This window comes from Strigops habroptila, chromosome 3 (assembly GCF_004027225.2).
Source record: "Strigops habroptila isolate Jane chromosome 3, bStrHab1.2.pri, whole genome shotgun sequence".
Taxonomy (NCBI): Eukaryota; Metazoa; Chordata; class Aves; order Psittaciformes; family Psittacidae; genus Strigops; species Strigops habroptila.
Window position 1 is genome coordinate 67586646 of NC_044279.2, and position 16332 is coordinate 67602977.

The following is a 16332-nucleotide window of genomic DNA, read 5'->3' on the forward strand; positions in this document are numbered from 1 at the left end:
TTTCTAGGATCCGTAATGCATATACTTTTCCTGTAAATGTAATGTTAAACTCTCATGAATTTTCAGGAAGCTCAATGTGGTACTATTTTTGGTATTACAACTCATCTTCCCTCTTGCCCTTTGGCTTACTTTGCATTATTTCAGTTTGCAGAGGTCTGCAGTATACTTACATAAAATAGTGCAGTCTGAATGCCAAATATATTGGTGAAGCTGTGATCTTTGGGGTTTTTTTAGATCAAATATGTGAAGTACAAATATATTTGTATGTGCTTTTAGGTGACATAGGTTACACTATCATGGTATTTTCCAGTCAATGTATTTCCCAGACTCCAGTTAGAAGCTGTATGAAAGCAGTTAATGCAGGAGACTATGGCACAAATACTTGGCTTGAAGGGTAAGAAAGGGTGAAATTCTACCAGCCTATGGAATAGCATATAGATAGCTCCTAATGTGACCTTCTCGCAGTGTTGTAGGAGACCTATGGATATAGACAGTAGGCTTAGAAAAGGTGACAGCAAGTGGTTCCAGTCTGAGTGGATTTGAGATGGAGTGGACAAATATCCCTGGACACTCCGAAATACTATCTGAGAGAAGCAGAGAGTCACTTGCTGAAGCACTGGCTGCCACAAGTCTGAAACAGAAAGAAATCCTTCCAGTGTGGGCTGCTGGGGACTGGGTGAGAGGGGAATAGGACTCCTGAAGGGTCAGTGCCTATTGGAATGTATAAATTCACATGGCAGTTTATTCACTGCTATCACAATGTGTGACTGCGAGTGTGTCCAGGTGCCTGAGCACAGCAGTTTTCCAAAGTAAAAACTGATTTCAAGCAATGTCATTTTGAGAGGTTCAATGATACTGTGACCCAGAAGTCTTGTGACCTAACAGAGACTTAAGTGTTTTCATTAGTACTATCACTAGGCTTTGTTTTGTGACTGCAGCACTCCAAGTCTTATATTAGTCTCTTACATGGTAGGTGCTATATAAACAGGCAGTCTAATGATTTACAGCAATGCTTGCAAACCCAGTGAATTTGTTAAGTCTTTACTAAAAATTCCAAACAGTTACGGAATGCTCCTCTTCCTTGGGTTTATAGTTATTACAAAACAAAACGACGAAATTCCTTGAACACTAAGAGTTTGGAAATTTAGTGGTTGTATGTTCCTTACAGTTTGATAGCAAATGACCTCAAGGAGGATAGGTAGTTAGGAAACACAATATTTCCTTTAGATTGCCATAAAATATTTAACACTCTGTGAGGGCGCTTGGTTGCTTGTGAAAAATCCCTTACAATCATGACCTGACATTTAAGAAAGAAAGAAAGAGAGAAAGAGAAAGGGGAGTAACAGCTGGGTTAGGTCATGTAAGGTAGAGAGGGATTGGAATGTTTCCAAACACTGTGTTATAAAAGAAATTAAATGTTTAGCCTTAAACAAATATTATGTTTTAGGAGTAATTTCATAGATTTTATTTGCTGTTTTGGAAAACTTTCTTCCCAACATGCAAGGCATCTGCTTCTTTTAATGAATATTTTTATTCCCTTTCTTCTGACGCCAAAAGCTGAAGTTCTAAGGAAAACAGTAAATACTGCGTAGAAGCCAGCAACGTTTTGCTGGGCTGCAGTTCTGTGAACAGTTTGAGTGATCCAGTGGGCATTTGCTGCCAAAAGGTTGCCCAGTCTCTTACTGGGACTTTCCCAGACGTTTGGTCTCATCCACAAGCCAATTCACTTCACTCACACAGAACAAAACTCCATGGAGGGGACAAAACTTTCTCCTCTTGGTGGGGGGCTGTCTCACTCTGGGGTAGCTGTGGTTTGGTTTTGTTTTTGTTTTTTTTTAATATCCTGGGGCCTTCAAATGTTTTAATTTTCAAAATGTTTGTAAAGTGAAATGTTGCACATCCTTCAGATGTGTTGCACAAATCTTGAGCTATTACAAAATTCTTTCTCTTCCTGAAATGTCGTCATCTCTGACAATTTGGGGCTAAGATTTTTTTTCCTCATTTGGATTCCAGACAACTTGTATTTGCCTTCCTTCTATAAGAATGATTATGAACTGATGAGTTAGTGTGAAATGGTGATATCTTTCTTGTGTCTTACGGACAAGGTGCAACATAAAAGCAGGTAGACTTTAACACGACTGGACAAGAAGGTTCCTTGAATGATTTCACAGAAGGTCCTTAAATGTACTGAAATCAAGTTTTTTGTGGCTTTTTTTTCTTTTTTCCTCCCCCAACCAGGTCAAAAGCAGGAAGCACTTGAATTCTTGTGAAGTGTCCAGCTTTGGGTTCTTTATATTTCTGTCTTGGTGCAGTGAGCATTCCCAGGGAGCTGCTTGTTTTTCTGTGTTCGGTAGGCGATGGTTGTTAATTGCTTGGCAGGGAGACTGAAGTGTTTCAGGAGCCTGACAGCGGGCTGTCTGCCCCTGGCTTGGGGAGGACTACAGGCATTCGCTACTGAGCAGCTGGAGTGCTCAGTGTTGTAAGGCGCAAGCAGCTGCATGTTTCTCTTCACCCGCACTTTGTTCTTTATCAAGTTCATAATTTTATAGTTCCTTGTAATCTTTCACATAACGCAGAGTAGTGCCTGGTAGCCTGTTGTGATGCTATTCTGCAGTTAACACCCTGCAGCCTGTTCTTTAATTAGGGCATATTACTTCAAATTTCAAGCCACACATTTTTAGAGAATCGTTTTCTGATTTTAATTCCCCTCCCACACTCACTGTTTGCTCTAGCCCCACTGAAGTGTTTCATCAGAATTAATGTTATCTAATAGCTGCTTGCTTCTGGAAGGAGAGTTTTGTCTTCCTTTCCCCATGAATAAGTTTGCATCCCTGCTCGAACTCCAGTGCATCTAAGGTGAACAAATGTGTGAAACTGGCTCCTTTGTGTCTTCGGCGGGGTTACATTTTTGATGGCTTAACTTTCCCAGACTGCATTCTGGGGCTAGATGCATGCCAGTGCTGATACACAGAAAGTGGTGGGAGCACGCGGCCAGGAGGAGGGGGGGAGTGGGTGGAATAACACGTGTTCATGACAGCTGGCTGCTGGATGGGCTTCGGGTTGTCAGATGCTGGCAGGACACAGAGACTGCCTCAGCAGTTGGATGTGGGAAGCGGTTTCCATCTATCAGCAGTAGTTTTATTGGCTGGTATTGAAGATTTGACTTCTGTTTGGATTTTTGTCTGTTCTGCATTTTGGATATATTATATTATGTATTTATATCTTTACACACTGATAGCCTTCAAGTAATTTATATTTATGCAACTTCTGCTCAGATCTTCTGATATAATAGATCTGTTACAGTTTCAAGTCTCTGTAATTAGATTTCCTCTCCCTTTCCCTCCCTCCCCCTTGGGTCTGTATGTGTGGGGTTGTTTGGGGTTTGGTTGTTTTTGGGTTTTGTTTATTTTGGGGGAGGGTTTGTTTGGTTGGGGTTTTTTAGCATCCTGTTTCTAAAGTTTCTTTCTCTTAGTCCTTTTATCAACAGAAGTAGCTGATTTCATGTCTCAAAGCATATGAATGTTTTCTAAAATAGCTCTTGAGGTGAATATGAAATAACTGCAAGATAACTGGGCAGAGTAGAAGATGAAAATGTCAGTGACTAACTTGTTAGTCTTCTGAGCAGTGTATACTGAGCAAAATGGTGACATTTGTAGTTAGATCAAATTTATAATTTATTTTTTTTTAAAACCTGTTAGTATTTGTCTAAAAATTTAACCACACTGTTATTTCATAACAGCTTATCAATTAAGGAAGGAGAGGTCAGCTGAATTTTTCCTTCATGTGATCCCAGTAGTGTGGGTGTGCTCCTTAATACGAAGTTAGACTGTGCTGCCCAGCATGGTGTTATGCTGTTTATCATCTTGCACATGATAACAGGAAGAAAAATCATCTTAAGACTTGATGAATAAAGCAAGAGAAACACATAGGGCTCAGTGCCACAACCCTTACTCAGACAAGTGATTTTTCTGTGATCAGTGAATCTGCTTATACAAATTGGGTGTCTTATTCAGTAAATAGGAGCTCGGGACATTTAGAAAATGATGATTGCTGTATGCTGGTGTCAACTAAAAATTCAGTGAAAAAACACAGTGTTAAGTAAAATAATAGTTGAGGGGCTCACCTCACGCAGGTCTATATGGAAAACTAAAAGGGAATAATAGCTTGGGGAGAACTCGGTGGAGGTACATCCTGTTCATTTTTTCTTGTGCCAGGTTCCTAATCAGAATGGCTATTAATGCAGTAGGAGCTCAGGAAAGCCACACAAACCTTACTCAACCCCTTCATTCATCAAGTGTGTAGGAAGCTGTAAATAGCTTCTGAGGTGTGGAGGAGAGGAAGTGACCCTTGGATACAAGGCTCACCAATGTTCCGATGATCACAACAGCTTAAGAGATTGACGTACATAGTCAGGACACTGCTGTAACTTTGTGAAATACAGCCATCTGAGAAGCAGTTCCTGAGCTGAAAGTTGTCTCCATGTGTTATAGCACTGGCAAAAGGCTGTGCTGACAAGGAGGTGGGAATTACCTGAAGTTACCAGTGTAGAAATGAAATGGTTACAGCCAGGTAGCTGACTTTGGTTACAGGATTAATTTACACTGCCTTATCCTGGAGCGATGAAGCTGTTGCTACTTACTGTACCCTTTTTGTCTCTCAATATTTTTAGGTTTGTGGGTCGTTTGGGTTTTTTCGTGAGTTAACTTTGGGGCTCTTAACTACATGAAGCTTGTGGTACATGACTTGTAGGGTCAGGAACTGTGGTCACCCTTAAGTCTTGTATATAGACTTAATAAAAAGAAAGAAAAAAATATGGTCCACAACTACTGAAAGAGATATTGACATTATTTTATGAAAAACAAGCCATGAAAAGTCTCTAAAAGTAAAAGGACACTATTGTGTGTGTTCTTTTTCAACTTTGGGCTTGATAATACATGTTCAAAGGCCAAAGTGAAAATAAGGATTTGAGGGAATGTGTTGTAATACAGGAACTAAGCCTGTGAAAGAGCGGTGCTTGGTTCCTGTAAACAGAACTCCTCGTACTCAGAGCTTTCCCTTCAGTCATATGCTTTTCTGGAGATGTGGCTTGAATGTTGCTTGTCTCTGTTCATATAAGAAACCTCCATTATTCATTAACTAGCTGATGAATGACCACCATCGGCAAAGCCATCGTCCCAATATGCAAGAGCGTAGGTGACTCATAATAACTTTAGTGTAAAAGATGCTGTGTTTTTGGGTTTTTGGCAGAGGACCTCAGTCATAAGCTACTACTTCCAAACCACAAGCTGTGCATTGGCAGCCTATTTGAAATCAGTGTTTTCCAGTCAAGGGAGACACTGGTGTGCTTCAGCTACTACACTGGGTACTTCTGCCTGCTCCCGCCAGCAGCCCTGCTGCCCTGTGGTAGGGGGAGCAGCAGCAACAAGTTACTGGGGGTCCTGCCAGCTGAAGCAGCTGCTTAGTCAGTAGGAAGCCTGAAGGGTTTCCGCCTTCACTCCCTGCAATGGAGGAAGAGGTAAGAGTAGACAGCCACAGCAACAATGGCCAGGAGTAAGATTGTCACGATTATTTTCATGACTTGCAGCCTCCACCACCTGCGTGGCAAGCAGTGCTTTGTAAATCCACCCCTCTGGTCATCAGCAGCCCTTCAGCTCCCCTAACACTGAGGTATCACAGTATCAATTTCACCACTAGTTGCCTCTGAAAATTGGGTGATTAGTGGCACTGCTGGACTGTAGATGACAGTATGAAAACAGTGGCCCAGTAGGGGAAAGATGTAGAAGATGGTGACTGTAGGGGGGAGCTTGTTCTCAGAAGGATCAGAACTGTGCCTTTTTAATACAGTTTTAAAAAGCTGCCCACTGTTCCTTTTTCTGTTCTATTTTGCACAACTAGTTAACATTTGTAGTATATACCACTTGGACTTCTATCAAATTAACTTTGATTTCAAAGACTCCACATGTTGAAGGTGGTTATTTTACTTGCTTTGTCTTTCCTTTCCTCATGTGTGTCTCCATATTCCTGACTCCAGAATGTGCCCTCTCTGATGAGGAGCATACTGTAATCAGTGCATGTTGCTTGGAGAAAACATAGTTACTCCTAAGGAAATAGGTTTTGGGGCTCAGTCTGGAGAATAAGCCATTTGAAGGTCCTGTACAATGCTTTATATTGTACTGGAACAGCACCAGCAGGGCATATTGTGCTAATCCAAAATTTAGACAAATGTTGAAAGATAATCCCATTAATTACTGATTTACTCATTTTAATAAGACTCACAGCAGATGTGCAGATCTGCTTGCATGGAAATAACTATTAGATCAGAGTCAAAAGAACAAAGATTGCAGCCAGACAGGGCAACAGACTAAGGCACACTGAGTCTGCCTGTAGCCAGTATTGTCAGGAGATTTGTAGTGAATGTGAAATTCACCAGTCACTCCTTTACCTTGCATGATACACACTCTACTGAGACAGAGATCAAGAGATTATTGATAAATCTTATTTTGTTAATATTTCATTGCTTCCTGTTAAAGCTTAGGCTTCATAATCTTGAAGCACATAACTAATTTAAATGCGGTGCTATCCAGATCTTGGCAAACTGTAGCTCTTTAGAAGCAGTTACTATAAGCTGTATTTCAGTCTAAAAATGAAAGTTACTATGGGAAAGATACATGGTTTCTTTCAACCAGAACAACTGAAAAATGACACGACATAGGAAAGGCAACATTGAATGCTTGATTCTTGTGAATACCCGCACACCAGACCAGTGCAGTAATGTCTCATATTAAATCCAGCAGCTATGGTTACATATCTACTTGGAATTGGGTTCTATCACCAACACTCTGCATAACCCACCTTAGTTTATTAGAAATTAAATGATTTCAGAAGTCAAAGTTGTTTCTCCTTTTAGAATATTTTCTGTGTATTGTGCATGGTTAAACTAGCTGAAGTTTGTTTCAGTTCTCTTTCTGTATTACTGCTCTGTGTACTGTTGCAAGTAGTTCACATACTCAGTGTTATACATACCACAATTTGGACCACAAATATGCATACCACACCTCTGCTCTGTGTTACAATGTTAAGGTATCATATCTACCATGTAGTTGAGTATTTTCTAGTTCTTAGCAAGTATTGTGTAGCAAGTGTTTTGGCCTGCCAGTTTTAAGTTCAGCATTATTTCATCTGTTTAACTTCACCATCAGATGTTGTGAGTGCATTCACAGGGATCATGGAGCTAAAAGAGCAATACACTTTTTGCTGTTGACAATTTATACCTACCATATTTACTTGTTTTATTTTCTCCATGCAATAAATGTTATGAAAGTGAGGAAATGAAAGGAACAATGAAACGAAAGTAAGGAAGGGAGGAAAAAAAAAAAAAAAAAGCTATTTGTTTTGTAATTCTAGGAATTGTGGAATCATAGAATCAACTAGGTTGGAAAAGACCTCTAAGATCATCAGGTCCAACCATTACCCCAGGGCTGCCAAGTCCACCGCTAAACCATGTTGGTAAGGGCCTCATCTACAATTTTTGATCACTTCCAGGGATGGTGATTCCACCACTTCCCTGGGCAGCCTGTTCCAATGCCTGATCACCCTCTCTGTGAAGAAATTTTTCCTAATATCTTATCTAAACCTCCCCTGGTGCAGCTTGAGGCCATTTCCTCTTGTCTTATCGCTTGTTACTTGGGAAGAGAGATCAGCCACCTCCTCTCTCCATCCTCCTTTCAGGTAGTTGTATAGAGCGATAAGTTCCCCCCTCAGCCTTCTCCTAGCTAAATAACCCCAGTTCCCTCAGCTGCTCTTCATCACACTTATGCTCCAGACCCTTCACCAGCTCTGTTGCCCTTCTTTGGACCTGCTCCAGCACCTCAATGTGTCTCTTGCAGTGAGGGGCCTAGAACTGAACACAAGATTCAAGGTGCAGCCTCACCAATGCCTAGTACTGGTGCCTAGGGGAATGATCACTGCCCTGGCCCTGCTGGCCACACTATTGCTGATCCAGGCCAGGATGCTGTTGGCCTTCTTGGCTGCCTAGGCACAAGCTGCTCATGTTCAGCTCCATCAATCAGCACCCCCAGGTCCTTTTCTGCCCGGCAGCTTTCCAGCCACTCTTCCCCAAGCCTGTAGCGTTGCATGGGGTTGTTGTGGTCCAAATGCAGGACCCAGCACTTTGACTTGTTGAACCTCATACCATTGGCCACAGCCCATCAATCCAGCCTGTCCAGATCCCTCTGCAGAGCCTTCATATCCTTCAGCAGATCAACTCTCCCACCCAAGTTGGTGTCGTCCGCAAATTTACTGAGGGTGCACTTAATCCCTCATCCAGATCATCAGTGAAGATATTAAACAATATTGGCCCTAACACCGAGCCCTGAGAGACACCACCAGTGACCGGCCGCCAACTAGATGCTATGCCATTTACCACCACTCTTTGGTCTCGGCCATCTAGACATTTTCCAACCCAGTGAAGAACACACATTTTCCCCCATTGGGACAGGCATACACCATCTGCCACCAGCAGGCCTGGTGCCGTGTAAACTGACCCATAGTCAAAACCCCCAGAATTCTGACGCTGACACCAGTCATGGGACCAGGAATTAATTAGTGACATTTTTCTGATGTAACCATTGTTGTTGATTGGACTGTCAGGAGGGATGAGAACACTACTTGGGCTCCCGAACCCTGAACCAGTCACCTCAACTCCCTAAAGTCCTTTTTGAGTCCCCTTAGGCTTCTTTAAGAGATTTCCTCATTGCCCACCTGGAAGACTAATAGAGGATAGTAGTCACAGGGCCGTACGGGATGGGTGAGTTTTCTGGTGAAGTCCCTTACCCTGGCCCCAGGGAGGCAGCAGAATTCTCTGTGAGTCAGGTCAGGTTGCCATATCAGGCTCTTTGTTCCTCTCAGGGTAGAGTCACCAATCATAACCACTCTTCTTTATTTTTTTTCCTAGTAGAGCTGGTTGTAATACAAGGTGTTCTCCGACTTTTCTGTGGGAACTCTTCTGACCTGGATGATCCCTTCTCATCTTCCTCACTTTCTTGATCTTGAAGTACCAGGGCCTCGAATCTGTTGTAGAGGGGTACTTGGGAAGGTGATGTGAGCTGGGGGGTTATATGCCGTCTACTCTGAGGTGTAACCCGATTCCAACCTCCCGTTTCCTAGGTCCCTTCCACCTGCCTGATGGCAAGAAGGTAGGGGATCCTGAAGTTCTTTTGTTTCAGGTGGCTGGCTTGCTTCACTCAGTGATGGTAGATTGCAGGTCCGCCAGTCAATCTCCTCCTCAGATTCCCTTACGCTCCTTAGCCGTTCCGCCTCTTCCCGTAGCTCTGCCACCATGCAGAGCAAATCATCAACCTGCTGACATCTTACACAGCCACCATTTAACATCACCAACAGGCTCTGGTACTCACTACAGCCAGGTGCCTGGACAGCTACGTGTTTATGAGGGACCTCTGACTGGGTTGCCATCTTCTTCCTTTCAGGACTGAAAATGAATATAACAGAAGACCTAATGGTGTTGAGATTGTCTTTCTGAAGGTTATGGAACTGCTGATGGAGGACCTATCCAATAGTAAAACAGTAGTTTAACCTTTTGTGAATATAAATAAGCCATTTTTCATGTTACTGGCATTTCAGGCTGACTGATTATGTTTATCTAAATGTTCATAGCTCCAAGTTATTTCTAATTAGGATGCTCTGAAAGAAATAGATTATGCATCACCTAGCTTCAAACTTTCTTGCAGATGCAAGCATGTTTGCAAGCATTCTAGCTGCTCATTTCCTTGCAGATGATAAGCAAAATAATTAAGTGCTTATCAAATTTACAGTGTTTATTTCTCTTTTCTCTTAGTTATTTATTACCTCCTCTTTATCACTTATGTTCTAGCCACCCCCAAATTTAAATTTTCTTAAATATTTTCACACTTTTCTTTCCTCTTCAGTGTATTTAATCATCTTAGATTATAAGAGGTGGTATTAATCATGTCCTAGCAAGCACAGTAACTGGTGGATAGTATTTTGTTGTGCATTGCATTTCTGATTTCAAGTAAAATTTCTCAGTTCTTAGAATGTGTAGGAATAGCAGAAATATGCAAGTGTTTCTTTTATCAGGTCAGAAATAATCACAATGGCATGCCCAGTAAAAGCTGCAGGTTTTTGCAGCATGTCTGACCTATTGCATACCTAAAGGGATTTTAAGTTGTACTTACAGGGTAACAACTGTATTTCTAAAAGGTCGACTATGTTACTGCTTACTTAAATGGATGGAATTGAGCAGCCCTACTGAAATGCATGCTGCATTGTAGAGCAAGTATTTGATATTTTTGTAATGTGCTGAAAGCTACATGTTTTGGGCTTTTGTTATAATACACATGCATACAATACACTTGATAGAAGCCCGTGGTGAGAATTCCTGTATTTCTGCTGCAATCTTCTTGTCTGCATCATCCGGAAGGTATTATCTTTCACTGGCTAGAAACCAGGACTCAGATATCCAGGGATATTAAAGGGTGCTTTTTATCCAGAGATTTTTGACTACTCAATTTTGTATAGAAGTATAGTGTGGCTAGATTTCCATTACCTTTTTCCATCCCAGCTTTATATATAAAGCAAGCTGTTCAATATAGCTGGCTATATTACTCTTCAAAACACATGGCTTGAGGATGTGACATGATTAACAGAATTACTAGTTTGAAATACAGGTTAAATGTCTGTAGCATAGAATCATAGACTAGTTAGGGTTGGAAAGGACCCTAAGGTCATCTAGTTCCAATCCCTCTGCCACGGGCAGGGACACCTCACACTAGACCATGTTGCCCAAGGCTCTGTCCAGCCTGGCCTTGGACACTGCCAGGGATGGAGCATCTACCACTTCCGTGTCCATCTCTGGCAAACATGGCTTCCAAACAGGGTGAATAATTTGTGTAATGGCTTGTACAACACTAATGAATTTGAAGACATTCTGTTTCCATGCACCCACCCCGTGCTGAATTGTTCATGTGCGAAGCCAGAGCCCACCTTGGGTCAGAACACATCTTGGAGCTTTTGCTTTCCATAAGCAGTTGCAAAAGAGCCTGCTACAGAGAAGCAATCTTTTCTATTGCCTGTGTCACTGTTTTGTTTTACAGTGGACAAGCTTTACAAAATGGCTTTTGCCCACTGAATGCAACTAATATTAACCAATCTAGTGGAGGCCATGTGATGCTGACAACAAAATCAATGCTTAAGGCAGCCTAATGTTTTTGCATTAAAGGTCTATTTTCAGCTGTTCCTGGTTTTGCTCAACTTTGTATTAAAGTTGTGCTTGTGCATGTGTAAACCAAATAGAATCCAAATCTGAATCCCATCTGCTTGAGGGACTGGGGTTGTGTTTAAATGACTGCTTCAGGCCAATCTAAGTAAAGGCTGCTGCTGAGAGGAACTCTCTTGTCCCCTTGTGTCAGCAGTAGTGCTGGGGCAGCCATGAGGTCAAACCAATCTAAAATGTACTCCAGGTTTCAACTGCATAATTTCTGCTGCTTATCTGACTGTGTGGTTGAACAAACGCTGGTGCTGGCATAGGGGAAGGAGTAGCCAGAAGCAGAAGCTGGAGCAGATGGTGATGAGGAGGGAGGAGGAGCGGCAGACCACAGAGCTGCCTGTTCTCAGCAGCAATTCTGCGTCTGCCTTGGCTTTAAGTGATCATGAGTGATAACCTTAAGCAGGACTAAGTGCCTTGATAAAGTTGTGCGTGTAAAATAGGTTTCTGTTCTGACCTCCATCTCTTTGATGGAGACAAGGAAGACTTAAGGCAGCTTTTTAGGCATTGAGGAATGGTGTGAGACAGAGCTCCCACTACTGTAGTACAATACAACTTCTCGTGTATGGAGTGATACCCAAGGAAACAGAGCTGAGGAATTTCTGCCTAGGATCACAACTGTCTGAGAAGCTTCCGTATGTGGTGGGCCTCGTTAGGTTATTCACATCATTCTGGGACCAGCTTCTTGTTGTAGGGCTGCTTCAAGGCTTAAAAGGAAAAATAAGCTTCTAAGAAATAGAGGAAAAAAAATACTTGAAAACATTGTTGGAATCCACAAAACGTTGAAGAATCTTTCAGCAGCATGGAGCAACTATGGTGTTTCTTTCCACTGCTGTTTTAAGGGCAGGGTTGGCTGTTGCTAGGAATGGCTTGATATGATGGATTTTGCCATGAGGAGAGAGAGATTAGATCAGAGGGTCTAGATTCTGCAGACCAGTTGTTGTTCAGAAGATATCAGAGGATCACCTTATGAAATGGTTGAGTGGGTTTTGGGTTTGCTTTTTTTGGAAACATGCAAAGAAAACCCCACTCATGCTTGCATTTCTACTAGTACAAGCAAGCAAAGTAAAATGATGGCAAACAGTAACAGTAAATTGAAGTATCCAAGCTCTACCCTAAATCATTTTGTTAAAAATGAAAAAAATTATGGCAACACTGCAGTAAATGATAAATGGGCTTTCCTCCTTTCCCTTGCTTCTCCCCACAAAAAAAGTTGTGGTTTTTTTTGATTCAGAGATCAATAAATATTGACCTAAGTGAGATCTCAAGGTTCTTAATATTATTTTTTCAAGGTTTTTATTGTGTTTACAGAACCAATTGCTTTCACACCCCAGAACAAAAGTTCACGGTTTAGGCTTGTGTAATCACATTCTATTAAATGCTTTTATTGCCGTTTTCATTGTTTGAATATTTTTTTGTTTTACGTTTTTTAATATGTTTTGCTTTATCTTTTCTTCCAGCTTTTTTACCAATAGCAGCATAGTGAATTCTATTCTGTTAGGAAGAAATGAAGTAGCAGAGTTGGCTGGTTTTATGCTTTGCTCCTTTTTTTTTTTTTTTTTTTAACACTTACAATAGGAGCCCTTTCTTACAAAAAAGTTGCAACACATTTAGCTAATTTTGGATGCTACCTTCTGTAGTAAAATAAACTTTTTGAATCTATAGCATTTTGTGAACACGTACTACAGAAATAGAATTACTGAACACAAATGCTGATTTTGCTATAGTTCTATTGAACAAGCACATTGACAATTCAAATAGGGAAAAGTCTATTAGATATTGTAATCTTTCTATAGAAAAGTTTAGGCTAGTTATGGTGGAAGTCTTCTTTTATATCCAGCTCTTCAAGTTTTAAACAAGATAATAAGTTTCAACAAAAGGCAAAGCATGTTTTTAGGATGAGACACTCTTAAAGGAAAGACAAGTATTCTTATTTTCTCTGTAGAAAAATGTTAGCACTTAAATGGTTCATAGTCATTCTATCTTATATTTAATCCTGTGTCTAACTCTTGGGGTTTTTGTATATATTTGTTTTTCAGGCAGCAGCATCTGTCCAAAGTCTTTAACATTGTCTGGACCTTATACAGCTGGTGGCACAACCAGGCCAGTTGAGCAGAATGTGCACAATGAAGCGCCTCAGGGAATAAATGGAAGTGTGCCAGTCAAGCAGTACCCACGATCAGCTTCAAATCCAAAGCCGCAAGGTAAGTAGCTTCAAACATTTTTGTTAGGGAAGTTGTTCTTCATCTCAGACTTTGAGAGAAATAGAGCACCTTGAAAGAACTGTATTTGTCAGAAAGAAAATAGTGGGGTAAATGCTTGTTAATGAAATACAGATGTTCCACAAATGCTTTATGAATCTGTAATTTCTGATAACATTTTCATGAAAAAGGTTCTAAGAAGGAAGGTTGGACTTACTAATGTGTTACGAGCACATGGGTCTAGTAGGTAGAGATGGAAGGACATGTGCAAACCGCTTGCTGGTATTAAACTGTTGCCAGGGCTTATCTTTCGAAAGGATTACTCTATGTGAGCTGGGAGGTTTTTGTACTATCTTTGAATGGGAGTGTTTGGCAGGCTGCTGGTGGTGGTGGGGAAGATATTCAGGACCTTTGAGGTTCTACTGGAGCTTGAGAAGGGCCCTTCTGCTGGGAGTATGTGAAAAGATGGGAACTTTGTGCTGGAAAAGCTGACCAATAATATCTGCAGAAGAGAAACAGATTTCCCTTCTTTCTGTCCATAAATGGCATCTTGATTTTTAAAAGCTGCATAGGTCCATCTACATCTTGACTTTAGATATCTAAATCTAAAATAATTTTTTATTTGGTCTTCTCAGTAATATTGATGATTCTGCTGAGGTTGATCACAACAAAGTCAGTATGTTCTGGAAATCTTGGATTGAAAGCAAGTCTGGACTGATGTCTTTTAGGTGTGACATGCAATAGGAATTTCACTCTTCTCAAAAGTTAAAAAAAGAACAAGACTATGATCCTGCTCAGTGAACTGGATGTGACTGATATGACAGAAACTAGAATTACTTATAGAAAACTAGATTACGTTTAAATCATGTATAGAAGCTGGAATCATGTAGAGTTATCATGTAATAGATTTAACAATCTGTGTATCACTTAATGGGAAAATGTATCTTGAAGAATTTTGCATCAGTTCATTTTAGAGTTAAGGAGGGGAAGAAATTTATTGGGGTGTCAAGAAAGTTTTATTTACTTAGAAAGCAAAATAAAGCTGTAGATTTTGTGGTGTTTGTTTTTACAGAACTTTTGCCAGTATTGCTCACTAAACTAAGATGTTTTTATCAGTCATATGTAAACTTTACTTATCTGAGTAGTCTTTTCTGCACCAGTTTCTAGGTCTCTGAAATGTGTTCTCTGCAGCTAAGTTAACAAGAGAACATGTATTCTTTCTAAGAAAAATATTTTAGGAATCTGTTAATGGATAAACAAATGGGCACTCAATAAAAAGATTTTAAGCCTTTCAAAAACAAAGCCAGCCCACTTATTATAAATATTAGCTGTTAGATAAATTAGGAGTTGGATATTATTGAACCCTATTCATTCAAGTAGTTACACAGCTGTTGTTGCGCTTTCCTAGCCATGACTTCTGTGTTTGTCAACATTGCTTGCTATAAAATGTGGCATTGCCAGTGTTGTAGTCTAAGAAATGCAGCTGTGTAGATTATATTCAGTAATACTGTTGTAAATAGTATTTTGTGTCTGCTTTGTTGATGGGCCTATGTCTTTCTCCATTTATTTCTATTAAATATGTGCATCATACTGAAATTATATAGTATATATTTTTGGCTTTTTTATTTAGTTGAAGCAAAACAAAACAGAATGAATAAGATAGGCATTTAGGAGCCCAGACAATGCAAGTGAACGAAATTGTTCTAGTTTATTGGTTTAAGAGCTTTTCATGTACAGGTACAGAAACATTTTTGGTTTATAGTAGCAGAAAGTGTTTTTCTAACTGGTTCTAGTCATGCAAATAACTAAGCGTCCTTTCGTAGTGAGAGGAAACAAGATGACAGACCTGAATTGTAATGACAGTGTATTTGGTTGTTGAACTAACTGCAAAATGACCTTCATCTAACCTACCAGAATGTATGTAATTAAAATGAGAAATATAAAGATGACTTTGAGGTTGTGTTACAAGTGGGGTACAGCTATTTTTAGTAAACTCAGCTTTAATAGAGAAAATAAAGCTTTAATGTAGAGGAAAAATGTACAAAATCTTGCACTTGAAGTGAACCCTGGACTCTGAACCTTTTGTCTGTACTTGGCCTCTGAGAAGTAGTTTTAATATTTGGGAACAGGGTCACTCAGGGTATCTAGATCAAGTGAATAACTTTCTGTACAGAATCCAGTACAAAATTCTTTCTGTTAATTTTCTTGGTTTTTCCCTAGCATTTCAAGGAGCAAAATAGCTAGCTGTGTGATACACAGTAAAAGAGCAATATTTGTTCCACAATAATTCCTTCCACCAATAATTTGGCAATTCATATGTCGGATTTATGTGTTGAATACAGTTTGATACATGTAAATTTGAGACAAATCCTGAAACTGACTGAATGTCAATAAGGATGTTAAGCAAAGATACGAGACTTTGGAGAAAAGCAGTCACAGTCCGTACCAGCTGTGAAACACAGTGGTTCACCTTTTCATCAATGCAGTCCATTCTCTGATAAAGTGAACTAATCCTGACTGGAGGTAGTAAGTGGAAATAGCAAAATACACTACTGAGTTCCAAAGCAAATATGATGCACAACAGATGAAGCAAATTGTTAGGTAATTTTGAATTTGCCCTTAACTGCAAATACATGGGCAGCAATCTTAACCTAGCAATATCAGAATGGATGTAGAGGACATCTACAAATTGACTAGGTTTTTTTCCTAGTTTTTTCTATTCCCTGCTGTTTCAAACTCTTGCATGAGTTTTATATGATGCCCAATTACTAAATACTGGACACTGAAATTGTTGTCTGTTCCAGATGGTTTTATTGTAGGATGGAAAATATG

The 16332-nt window shown here is 40.2% G+C and overlaps 1 protein-coding gene across 5 annotated transcripts in view; it reads left to right on the forward strand.

Moving 5' to 3' along the window:
* FGD4 (FYVE, RhoGEF and PH domain containing 4) overlaps positions 1–16332 on the forward strand; it is a 105578-nt gene that overhangs the window by 56480 nt on the left and 32766 nt on the right. For all 5 annotated transcript variants that reach the window (XM_030479558.1, XM_030479559.1, XM_030479561.1 and 2 more), the window contains exon 2: positions 13339–13503. In XM_030479558.1, coding sequence (XP_030335418.1) covers positions 13339–13503 — 165 coding nt within the window. The remainder of the gene's footprint in view (positions 1–13338; positions 13504–16332) is intronic.